Below are 12,517 nucleotides of genomic sequence, written 5' to 3'. Positions count from 1 at the left end.
CAAGCCTGTAGCGCTGCATGGGGTTGTTGTGGCCGAAGTGCAGGACCCGGCACTTGGCCTTGTTGAACCTCATACAGTTGGCCTCGGCCCATCGATCCAGCCGGTCCAGGTCCTTCTGCAGAGCCTTCCTACCCTCGAGAGATCAACACTCCTCACAGATCAACACTCCCAGATACTTGGTCCACTCCTGATCGAAAGAAGGTGAACTTTGATGTTAGATCAGTATGCTCCTGGTCATGTCCAGTGATGGAGATTCTACAGCTGTTCTGGGTGTTTACTCCAGTTTTGGACCCTGCACTGAGAATTTTTTTTTTTCCTTATATGTAATCAGAATTTCTCTTGCTACATGTTGTGCTTACTGCTGCTTCTCCTTTCACAGGGCACTTCTGAGAAGAATCTGGCTCCTTTCTTTATACTGTCCCAATTAGACAGGCGTAAAGAGGAATCAAACGCACCCTGAGCCTTCCCTTCCCCACACTCAACAGACCCAGCTCTCAGCTTCTCCTTGTATATCTTGTGCTCCAGTCCCCAAATCGTCTTGGTGGCTCTCCACTGTACTCACTCCAGTAGGTCAGTGTCTGTCTTACACTTAGGAGCCCAAGGCTGGACATGGTACTCGAGATGTAGTAACAGAAGTGACAGACAGAGCACTTTGCTTGAGCTGTTCACTACTCTCGCTAATGCATCCCAGCATTTGGTTGACCTTCATTGTCACCACTACTCATTCTCACCTTGGCCTGCACCAGAACCTGCAGGTCCTTTTCTGTAAAGCTGCTTTCTACCCATCTGCTGCTCAGCCTATACAACTGTATGGGATTACTTCATCCCAGGTGCAAGGCTTTGCGTTTGTCTTTGCTAAGCTTCATCAGGTTACTAGCAGGCCATTTTTCCAGCTCATTTTGGTTCTTTTGAATGGCACCACTGCCCTCTAGCATATTTATTGCTCCCCTCTGTTATTTGTATATTCATCACAGTGCCCAGGTTATTAATAAAGACATTAAATGTTATCAGCCCCAATATTGGCCACTCATCCCACTGCCAGTGGGACTTTGAACTGTTGCCGTCTACTCTCCCTGAGCCTGGTGGTCCTGCCAGTTTTCCACCTATCTTGTAGTGAATCCATGCAGTACATATCCCTCCATATTAGTTAAAAGGATACCATGGGAGACTGTCAAAACCTTGCTAAAGTTAAGTAAATAAAAGCACCAGGGCTCCCCCTTGTCCGCCAACCCAGTCATCTCATCATAGAAAGCCATCAGGTTGGTCAGGTATGGTTTATCCTTGGCTGCTCCAGTCACCTTCTGGTCCTTTGTGTACCTGGAAATACCATCGAGCAAGCGTTCCTATACAATCCTCCTAGACATTCAGGTTGGGCTGACCAGCTCATAGTTCCCGGGATCCCTTTTCTTGCCGTCTTTGAAGATGGCCATGACCATTGTCTTCGCTTGTCATCAGGAACCTTCCCTGGTCACCATGGCCTTTCAAGGATGACAGCAAAACGGCATCAGCTTATCTGCCTCCCTCAGTATCCCTTGATGTATCCTGTCTGATCCCATGGCCTTGTGTATGTCCAGTTGGCTTAAATGGTCTGTAAGTCCATTCCTCGTCTTCTACCCCTGTCCTCATGCCTGTCCTCTACCATGGGCCATACTTCACTCCCCCAGACTCTGCTGCTAGGCAAAGAGACCTGTGAGAATCTGAGAGCAGGTCTTGCCAGTAAAGAACAAGACAAAGGAGGCATGAGTAACTCTGCTTCTCCTATGTCAACCTGGGACTATATCCCTTTACCCACTGAGCAGTGGGCCCACACTTTCCTTTTGCTGCCAATGTATTTACAGGCACCCTTTTTACCACTCTTCATGTCCCTTGCCAATTTTAGACGCAGCTGATGTTTGGCTTTCCTAATTTTAAACCTGCACAACAAAGCAGTGTTTCTAAATGCCACCTGGGCAGCCTATTCTCTTCTTTTTCCTATGAGGAAAGCCTGAGAGAGCTGGGACTGTTCAGCCTGGAGAAGAGAAGGCTCAGGGGGATCTCATCAGTGTATATAAATACCTGCAAGGAAGGTGCAAAGAAGATGGAGCCAGGCTGTTTTCAGTGGTGCCCAGTGGCAAGATGGCAAAGGCAAGGGGCACAATCTGAAACACAGGATGTTCCCTCTGAACATCAGGAAACACTATTTTACTGTGAGGGTGACTGAGCACTGGCACAGGTCGCCCGGAGAGGTTGTAGAGTCTCCCACCTTGGAGATATTAAAAATCCGTCTGGACATGGTCCTGGGCAACTGGCTCTTGGTGGTCCTGCTTGAGCAGGGGAGTTGGACCAGATGACCTCCAGACGTCCTGTCCAACCTCAACTATTCTGTGATTCTGTGATTCTTTCTGTTCCCTTTGTTCATTTGTACATTCATGTACACCTCCTTTGTTCGTTTGAGCTTGCTCAGGACTTCCATGTTCAGGCAGGACGGCCTTGCTGTGCCTGCTTGGCTCTTGTACACTGGCTGAGCAATTCCTGTGGCCCCAGTAGGTTGTCACTGATGAACTACTGGATCCTTCTGCAGGGTCTTGTACAACACAGCTCCTCTTACGACTGGCACTTCTGAAAAAGAATACGGATTTGCAGGGGAACACGTGGTCAAATTATGCCCAGCATCGCACTTTGGGAGTGTTCCACTTCCTGGCTAACAAATGTACCTCAATGCATTACTTCAGTGGTTATGAATGCATGGACTTTGTATAACACTTTGTGTTCTTTTGGAATAAAAGGATAACTTTAATTTTATATAATATTATAATATAAACAGTACATAATCTTAAACATTCAAATTAGCCAAAAAAGCTTCTCTTTCTTGACATGTTTGTGCAAAACTTAGCAGTAGTAAATATTATTCACATACTTCTCAGTGCTTTGTTTCAGGATCACCATAGAAGACCTGGGATCATAAACAGTAAGAAATAACACTATCCATATGAAGAATTTATACTAGTTATTATTCATTATTTATACAGTGGGTGCATATTGCTTTACACACAAATGCCACTTTACAGACAGCATATATTTCTCTGCAGAACTTCTACAAGCTTTGCTTTCCAAAGAGAACCAGGTTGGTGACGCTAAATTGTAGTGGGTAACAACCACATACGTTTCAGCTTGACTGGAGCAAAGAACAACAAAAACCAGAAGAGGCAGACCGACTTCTGGGAGAATTCAGAATAGTCAGTTCCTCCAAACCAAAGTAAAATGTGCATTTTGTTTGCTGAAAAGTGCCCGTTTCATCCAAGAACAGAATGTTACAGCAGTGAACCAACACTTGGACATTTAGTAATGCTTCAAATTCCAAGAGAAAACCCAACAAAATAACTTGGGTACTTACAAGTTTATCCTTCTTCTACATGCTACTTTGAAAAGTAATGGTCAATTATAAATCTCTGTCAGAGCTGCTTCTAGAGAGTGAAACCAGAGGCGGGAATAAGGGTGAGGAATTCCTTTCGTGGTCTCCCCACAGTACACTTGCAGGCATTGACAACAGGTCTGTGTTTTGCCCACTCACAAGATAGTGAGTCACTGTACTTCCATTTAAGCAGAAGATATCTGCACCTTGTGTGCATTGTTCAGATGGGATGGAGCACAGTTCAGCATCGCTGATGTTACGTGACTCCTGGCATTACTTCTGTGGCATCGACAGAGCAATCCTCCGTCGAAACAGCACAGGCTGCCTACATTTCATGCCATCAAGTCACAAGATCCTTGTGCTCCTCTTAAAGGTCTGGGCACTTTTTCAAGAGGATTTTCAGGATTGCAGACAGGGCGGTGGTGCTGCTTTAATGTCAGTTTGGAGTGTCAGCTCTGGCTGATCAGAGCTTCCCGGTATGCCCAGAGCGCATCAGCCTCTGTCCAGCGTTTGCAGGTGTAACGTTCAGCAGTACAAGGAGCCAGAGAGCAGAGTTTAATGTACTGTTTATCGCTTCATTTTTATGTCTATCAGCTTCATAGACAGCTGTTGTATCAAGCAGGAACTCAAGGCCCATAGAAATCACAGGGAGAGGTGAAGCTTGGCTCACTTCTATTTCTTTCTTTCTTTTTATTCATTTGGTTCATTTGTTTTGCAGGCAACTTCTAAATTGAAAACTTCAAATCAATCAGCAATTTGAGGAAACCAATGGCATCAAGAAAATATTATCTGTTTGGCAAACAATATATTTTCCTCCTGATTTGCATTAAAATTGTGTTTTTAAAAATGACCAGTTTTCCTGCTACTTATAAAAAAAATTATGGTATGGAGACATCCCACCCAACCGCTTCTGCAGCCTTCTACAAACTGTTTGCATTGGCCTCCTCTGTACCCAGCATATACCTTAATCCACTCATCCTCTCCCTCAGTGATTTCTCTGACATTACCCTCTTCATGCAACACCAAAATCAGACATTACCTACTTGAGAAAGGATCAGCTTTCTTGAAAATAATTTCCAGGGCCTACCTGGCAAAGTTAGGCATTGACAGCAAAAATAACAGGAAACCGCCAAGTGATTCCTTGTAAAATTCTTTTTGTAGCTACGTCTGATGGTGACAATAGCAATACGTTCCTAAATGACAGCAACCAACCTTAGGATTTTATGCATCTACAACTCAGGTAACCTGCCCTCCCTCAGAAGTACTGCTCCTTGAAAATAAAACCTCTAGTAACCAACATCAAATCATAGGCAAGGAAGCTCTCAGGCAGGCTTTTTTAGCCTGACAGGAGGCTGGGACAAATTCTCTAATGAAACACCCATGCCTCCTGAATGGCAGAAGTATATATACTGCTGCATTTTTAATGGATAATCTGCAACTAATACACATGAAAACAGAATAACGATGAGAAAGAAGTAAGAAAATAAAAAGAACTCTAAATCATTTCAAAGAATCAAGCACAAATCCTGGCTAACACACATTTTGTTTAGGTTACTGTTATTACTGATATTTATCCCTTTTGGAAATCAAGCTACTTTTTGATCGAAGTGCCAAAGCCTAGAAATACTCCTTTTTCTTTATCCAAAGCTGTCATGTTTGTGACCTTGTAAGTACTTGGCTATGTCAATTAGTGCTTCAAAAATGCTGCCTTTCATCTTCAAATGGAACTGGGCCTAGAAACTGGCCAGACCTCTTAGCTCTTTCAACAGATGATAAAAATATTGCAAGTCAAAAAATCCAAGCAGCTTTTTATGACTTTACAGATTAATTAGCATGCCAGGGCTTTCAGACCAATTTCCATCCAATAAAGTATCCACAAAAGTTGAAAAACTAAAACCACATTTTGTATGTTCCAATTTCTACACTATTAAAAATATGTAAAAATACATCTGAGAAAACCCACTAAAATTAGATGGTAAGAGGAAGTGACAGATCATCAGCAGAATTTAAGCCCTCTCTAGGGCCAGAGATCATTAAGAATAGCCTTCTACAGAGGAGCCTGAAAACTGGCCAAGGCATCTCTCCAGTTTGTTCAAAGGGAAGAATTGGTTCCTCTACTTCAAGGTCTTCAATACGTCAGTTTTGGAACCCACCACTGATCTCACTTTGCTCTCTTGTCCCTCAGTGGCACCATTACCTCCCAGTACTTCAGCAGAAGTCATTCCTGAGTTCAATTTATAGAGATTTTTAGTCAATTTGTAATAAGCAAAAGGAAAAAAAGTCTGCTGGGTGTCAACAATCAAATCTCTGTCTTTCCTGCTTTCACTCCTGGTACAAGCTCTGTCCATTCCTCAAAAGCAACTCTCAGAATTATTTGGGGATACCAGGAGGATACTATAATGATTTTTTTTTTAGTGAACTGTGCTGGTTTCACCCTAGCTGGGCTGGTGCGATGGCACGTCATCGCCAACGTCATACACTTTAGCTGTCTTTCCTTGCTGCAGACTCCTTACAGAAAGCACAGTTGGAAGCTGCACTCCAGTTAAATGGTGTGTCACCCCAAAAGGTAAATTGTGCAATACTTATTGAACTTTCAAACCTAGAGAACCAGGAGAATGTGATTTGGGTGCCAGGGAAAACCTGTCCTTGTATTCTGTTACAAACCATCAAGTGTTATATACTCTGGGCATTGCTCTGATTTCCTATACATTCATGTAATGTTCTGCCCTAATTAGAACTTCATATACACCAGAAGTCTCTGCATAAGTGGGAACAGGCTTGCATCTCATTTACCAATGAAACTACTCTATTTACTCTATTTTAAAAATTTATCCATAGGTAAAAACATGCTCCTGAAAAAAAACCAGTTGCCCTATTTGACATCCAGCAACTGAAGCTTCACTTACCATCACAGTAATTTGCCAAAAGAATGAGGAGGATCTTTACCACAGCTTTTGCCATTACTGCACTTGGGCCGGACTGCTACATTGTGTCCAGATCAAAGAACTGACAAGCTACTCTCTGAAATGGTGACATCAATATGCCAACTATCAATACAAACCCTCAGGGAAGAAGAGTACCCTTGCATAGAGAAGCTGGAAGAACAAATCCTATATACTTCCTCACTGCATGTTTTGACTGTTTTCTAGCAACTGTTGTATTCCAATATTTATAATCTCTCTCTTTACGCAAGCCTCTTATGTTTTATAATAAAAAGAGTACATAAATTTCAGTTACCATTGCAGAGCAAATTGTTGTATGTAATTAGTCATGTACAACATAAGGCATAACTTGAAAAACAATTCATGTTTATTTTTCCTCTGCTTAATCAATATTTTAAATATTTGTGGAAGCCATACACCAGCTTAGCAAATCTTCACCTCAGAAGCGAGAGGAAAAGAACAGACAACACAAATTCTGTAACGTACAGCAAATCATCTGCATAAGACAGACTGCTGTTGAGGGAACTAAATTTTTTTGGACTTTAAAGGAAAGAAACATATAACATTTTACTTCTGTGCCGTTCCACTTAATTCCTTTTTACCATGCATTCTTCAGCCATACTGACTTGTTTTTCCTTTAGCACAAGAACGTTCTTCCCTCCCCACGCATTTTTTTAACACTATTTAGTTGCAGTGATGCACAGAGACAAAGACAGTGGGGGCGATTTTTTCCCCTGCAATCCCTGCCTGACTTTCCAGAGAGGTTAACAAATGCTTTACCATCTCTTCTCTCCCACATCGTAACTGCGGCTAACCACAGTGGGATCAAAACTACAGTAGGAACAACACACAAGTCTTAAATGCTATGGGAGTACTGTAAGTACAGGAGGCAAGGATCACATCTCAGTTATGCTATTTAAAGACTTAAAACTATACACTTATTCCTGAGCTCAACTAAAGAAAATCTTATCAAAACCGAAGACTGGCGTTCTTATAAAATTTGTCATAGGTTTAACCTTGAGAATAACAAATCATTAAGCGTGTGTGGGCTTAAGAATCAATTTATGTTCCAAGCAAAGGGTTTTTAAAATTAAGGTTGAAAAAAAAATTAGATCTCTCCTGGTGTTGCACGGATTATGTTGATGTATCAATCTTTTCAGGCATTTAAAAATAATATAGACATGATAAAAGTAAATGTTCTATAACCAAAAAATCTCTTGGTAATAAAATTTCAAATTGCAGCCCATGACAACACTTCTAAATTGAAGCTGTGATACAGGAGCTTTGATGGAGAAAATTGTACAAGTAACTCGCAAAGTAATTCGGAAAAGCAACAAATAATGAAGGTGCTGCTGAGACGAACAGAAAACATAGCTGGAATGGTGTGCAGCATCCTTAAATTAATTTTAGACTGTTTTGTTGCCAATATCTTAAGCAGTGCTGCAGTCTTATATGGATTTCTTTGATAGCTTCCTTCTACCAACAAATAACCTCACTGCAGGAAAAAACCCCAAAACCCCACCGCACACAGAGAAACCCAAACCTGAGCTCAATCATCATACATGACTGGGCTCAGAGTGTGACAAATTGAGCCAAACGCAGCAGTTTAACGGCAGGAATTGCACTCTCCTATTGACTGCTTCAGGCATCCAAGGGGTTGCGGAAGCATGTCCAGCAAAGGACTCATCCCTTGAAACTGCGCTGACTCTGGGTGCTGGTCTGTGGCCCAACACTTTGGATACAGCACCAGGGAAGAAAAGCCAAATTGAGGAGAAGAGCTGGAACTTTGCTCACAGTGGCACAGTATGAGCAGAAAAACTAATAATCACTACCTCCAAGTGCCTCAGTTTCCCTGTCTGTATCCTGGGAGTGCAACATTAAGCTATTTCTTAGAGGCTGTTGAGGTTTAAATAGTTTTTCTAATGTCTTCTGGCAGCCTGCGATGAAATGGGTTACAGCAGTGCAAAGTATCATCATCATTTTGTTCAGCAAAAAAAGTAAAGCTCAGGAAAATACAACTTTTTTGTTTAAATAACTCAGACCAAACATCCATAACCACTTAAATGTGGCAGAACCACTAAGTGTGATTTGTACCGAAGCATCTGTGGTAAGAAGGTTACAGGTACGCTTTGAGAATAAATTTCAAAGGTCTGCAAAGTCTAATTAGTTCTAAAGTTCTCCTACACATTAATAATTAGTAATAAAATCCTTCTAAAGCCCTCCACAGAAAGATGTAAAAAGCTATTCCAGAAGCATAAAAATGCAGACCAAACCCAACCCCCTCCTAGTTGGTGTTATATATCTTAAACTTCCCTCTGAAGATGGTTTCACCTCTCCAACAGTTAATTTCATCAATTTTTTCTCTCCCTTCCAATGCTTTTTCCGTTCATAGCACATAACTCAGGGTGAAGTCTTTAATCTTACATACATTTACATAATAATTTAAAGACCAAATGGTTCAGCCAGAGTAGATAGTTGGTCCTTAAAACCATTTATCTATGAATTCCCTGACCAATTCCATCACCAACACAGCAAGTTGCACAGTCCAGTTACATGTCAGAGAGAAGTTTCTTCCTCCATTTTGAATTTGTCACTTTAGGACTCAGTTAATTGGGAGCTGAAGGACAGGAATATGACCAATGTCTGCCAATACAGGTATCCAGAAGACGGACCTTGTCAAACAGACTCCATTTCAGTCTTTGACAACATTATGACTCTGGTAACAGGTAATGGAGGATGATGGCATGTATATGTATTTTTAATAACTACTGACTTAGCAGTTTGGCAAAGAAGTTTGGAGTGATTATTAGCTGTGCAGACATGGGAACAGAGGAAGGGAGCAGTTTTATCACCATGCAAGGGAATGGTGAGTCTGATGCTGATAGGATGCATATGGTTTTGATACCTATATTTTCAAAGGCAAATGAGGAATGGAGGAGATGCAAAAGATAACAGTTATTTGGAGGCTACTAAAACTGGTAAGCAGCAGGAAACTAGAGGAACCAAGGACCAAAAGTTTGAAGACAGACTAAATGGTTTATAAAAAAAATGAAACAAAGTTTTAACTGGGAGGATAATTAATGAGTAGGAACACAAAATGAAGGCAGATGGATGGTTGGCCTCTATGCTTTGAGGTCTTCAAACCAGTTCAGGAAGATATGCTAAAGTCAAAACTGGGCACGGGATGACAAAGAGAGTCCTTTCTGTCCTCAGCCTGGAGGAACATTGCTGGCTGTACTCATATCTTTGGACAATGAGACAAGGAGAACCAAGTTCTCAAACTTCTTGCTGCATAACACCGTGATTACTTTCTTTCTTCACCATGTCACCTCTTGTGTGGGGCACCCCGTTGCCACTGAGTTTAATGACATCTGCTATAATGTTGGGGAAGGTTCAGACTGTGGAAGAGCAGCTAAGCAATCAAATATCCCACTCCCGACCACAAAACAGCACTAGGAAATTCAGCTTAAGATGACACCTGCCCCCCATGAGCTGGTACCCCATAAACATGCTCACAAAAAGGCTGCAGAGGGTAGGCTGTGAACTCTCCACAGCTCATGGCAGCTCGGCACATTCCTGTTTTTTAAAATAAACCAAGCAACCATGTTATTCTTCTGACTTGTGACTTCCTCATTATACGGATTTAATTTTTTATGCCTATCCATTAGCTGGATTCTACAAGGGAAAGGCACTGGCTGGTTACATTGCTAACCACAAGTGTAAATCTGCTGTGTGTGAAGGAGAGAGAGAGAGTCAGGCAGGGTGAACATGAGTATTCATTGAGCACCTGATGTTTTTTTCTGACACCGTTCCGCATCATTAGTTGGAAGCTTGCTAGGCACCATACCCTTACATCTCTGTTCATCCTACCTACCCCACTTCTCTTTCAAAGTTTTTTCCTCTTCAGTACATGCAATTTTGAATTTTTAGAGCTGTTTAGCTGATTCTCGGCAGAAGAGACTGGGGCAAAGACTGTACGCATTTTTACACATTTATTTTATGGGAGATTACACAGCTGATTAACAGTTCAGAATAAAAAGTGTCCCATGTTACCTCCATTCTTGTCTATTTACCGCTTTTGATCTATTCATGCCAAAACATTCTTACTAATGAAAGTCATCAGAAAATTGTCTAATAAGGTAATTTAGAAGACAGTTCACATTGAGCATATGATCAAAAGCCATTTAACTTGCTGTTCCTACCTCCTCTCCCCCAATAAATACATGGTTTACTGGCACTGCTATGCTTCAAAATGGCTTTGAACATCTGGGAGAAGGGCTGATCAGCTCCAGACAATCATTGGACTCTAAGCAGACCCAGGAACAAAGGTCACGATAAATGAAATGACTGCTTTGGCTCCAAAATTGCCTCAATCTTCTCCAGACAAAGCATGATTGAAATGCATCTATCTGTGGATAGCATCTGGAGAACTCGAAATACGTTTTGATCAGAATCCGATTGGCCTCTTTCAAATGAAAATAATTTGAAGATGCCATGGAAAATTTTTAAAACCAATCACACTGTAAACTTCGGCCTAATGTTTCCTTCTGCAGCATTGACCTTGTTTTTCTACAGTGTGAAAAAAAATCAATATAATAATGGTACTGCAGTAAAATTTCAGCTTGCTCTTGGCTTACTTTAAATAACTTTATTGTCTCCTTTCCCTCTGTCTGCGTCTGCTGTATTTGGCGCTTGCAGTTATTAAAATGAAACCAAGTTGAAAGAAAATGTTAAATATCACAAAAAGAAAACCAGCAGTGCTTCTGGCTTACTTTGCTAATGCTGTGGTCACCTTTACAATTTGCCAGGGTTTTCTACTCCCCAGCTGTTCTACCTGAATTTGCATGCAGAAAGAAACCCCAACTTTGGAATAACAACTTGTACTTTGCAAATTTAAAAGAACTAAATGTTTAGAAAAACAAGGAAAAGCCACCCTCTTCCCTCCAATTATATATTAGAACAAAAAAGCCCAATAGTTCACCAGTGATTTCAATTCTTTGCTGCTTAACATTTTCTTACTCCTTAGCATGCATTTCTGCACAAATGAGAGAGCCTGGTTATAGCAGTCCCACTGTTACACTCCAATCTGCACTAAGAACGAGGCTTTGAAAACCTTATAGGAAAGTACCAACTAAAGAGAAGTAAAAAAACACCATTCAGCCAAAATTATGCCCTTTGGTCACTTTCCACTCCCTCTGGATGAAAACCACATCCACTTGTTGTCAACCACAGCTCTGCCTTGGTCAACAGACAAGAAGAGCATTCCCAAAAGCAAAACTGGGAACCACACGTTCCAGGGAAAGCAACAGAAAGCCCAAAGGTAGGCAGTGCTGAAAGGAAAGAAGCATTTGCTCTGCTTGGGCCTCTCAGGAGCGTGGGAACCCTCAGTCTTGGAGCAACAACGACCTACTCTAGTGTATGCACAACACACAAAAGAACAAAAAAGACCTAGACTGCCCACAGAATTTTTTTCTTTCTCCTCTTGGCTATACCATGAACACAGATTTTGCAGAGACAGATGAAGCTCCATCTCTAACATCTCTTCAACGCATCAACCCCAGAAAAAAAAGCTAAATTCTTACTTTGGTAGTTGAAGCTGGAGACGAGTTGGCCACCAGGCTCGTGATCACATCGCTGTTGACAGTGGTGCAAGCGGCGGTGGCCGGGGTGGGGAGCCGGGAGGGGACGATGGGCAGGGGCAGTAGCCCGGGGCGGTTGTTGCTGTTGGTGCTCACAGAGCTGCTGCAGTTAGTGCTGCTGACGTGATTGCCGTTGGAGCTCCAATCCCGGCGATCCCACCCAGCCCGATAATCTCTTTCAAACCGGCTGTGGTGCCGTGACATCTCGATGGAGGGCAGCTTCTTCTCAAAAGGAACTTGAGAGCTTGCCTGAAAGATTAAAACGAAAGAGGTGTTAGGAATAAGGTCCCAGCACAGCAATTGTACTCTGTAATCATGAGGGCAAGTCCCTGCCATGCCTCCTCTGCTTTAGGAGAACACTGTTTCACCCCTTTTCCCAGCTAAACGTCAGGAGGAAGAGAGTGATGCTGTAGTAAATGTTAATCTAGAACACAAATGAGAGAGTATGAACAGCTACAAGCATGCAGTGGAGAGACCAATCCCTCAGACCTGAGGAAACACCATCTGCCCAAACTCTCCAGCAGAATAACAAGCAACAGCATGCA

General features: G+C 42.0%; 1 protein-coding gene across 1 annotated transcript in view; it reads right to left on the bottom strand.

Annotated features, from left to right (window-relative positions):
* KLHL29 (kelch-like family member 29) overlaps window positions 1-12,176 on the bottom strand; it is a 262,545-nt gene extending 250,369 nt beyond the window's left edge. Inside the window, exon 1 of the mRNA XM_009319728.1 lies at window positions 11,916-12,176. Coding sequence (XP_009318003.1) covers window positions 11,916-12,176 — 261 coding nt within the window. The remainder of the gene's footprint in view (window positions 1-11,915) is intronic.
* Window positions 12,177-12,517: the final 341 nt, after the last annotated feature.

Source organism: Pygoscelis adeliae, unplaced genomic scaffold (assembly GCF_000699105.1).
Source record: "Pygoscelis adeliae isolate BGI_AS28 unplaced genomic scaffold, ASM69910v1 Scaffold121, whole genome shotgun sequence".
NCBI lineage: Eukaryota > Metazoa > Chordata > Aves > Sphenisciformes > Spheniscidae > Pygoscelis > Pygoscelis adeliae.
The sequence above is the reverse complement of the archived record's forward strand: the minus strand, read 5'-3'. Positions and strand labels throughout refer to the sequence as shown.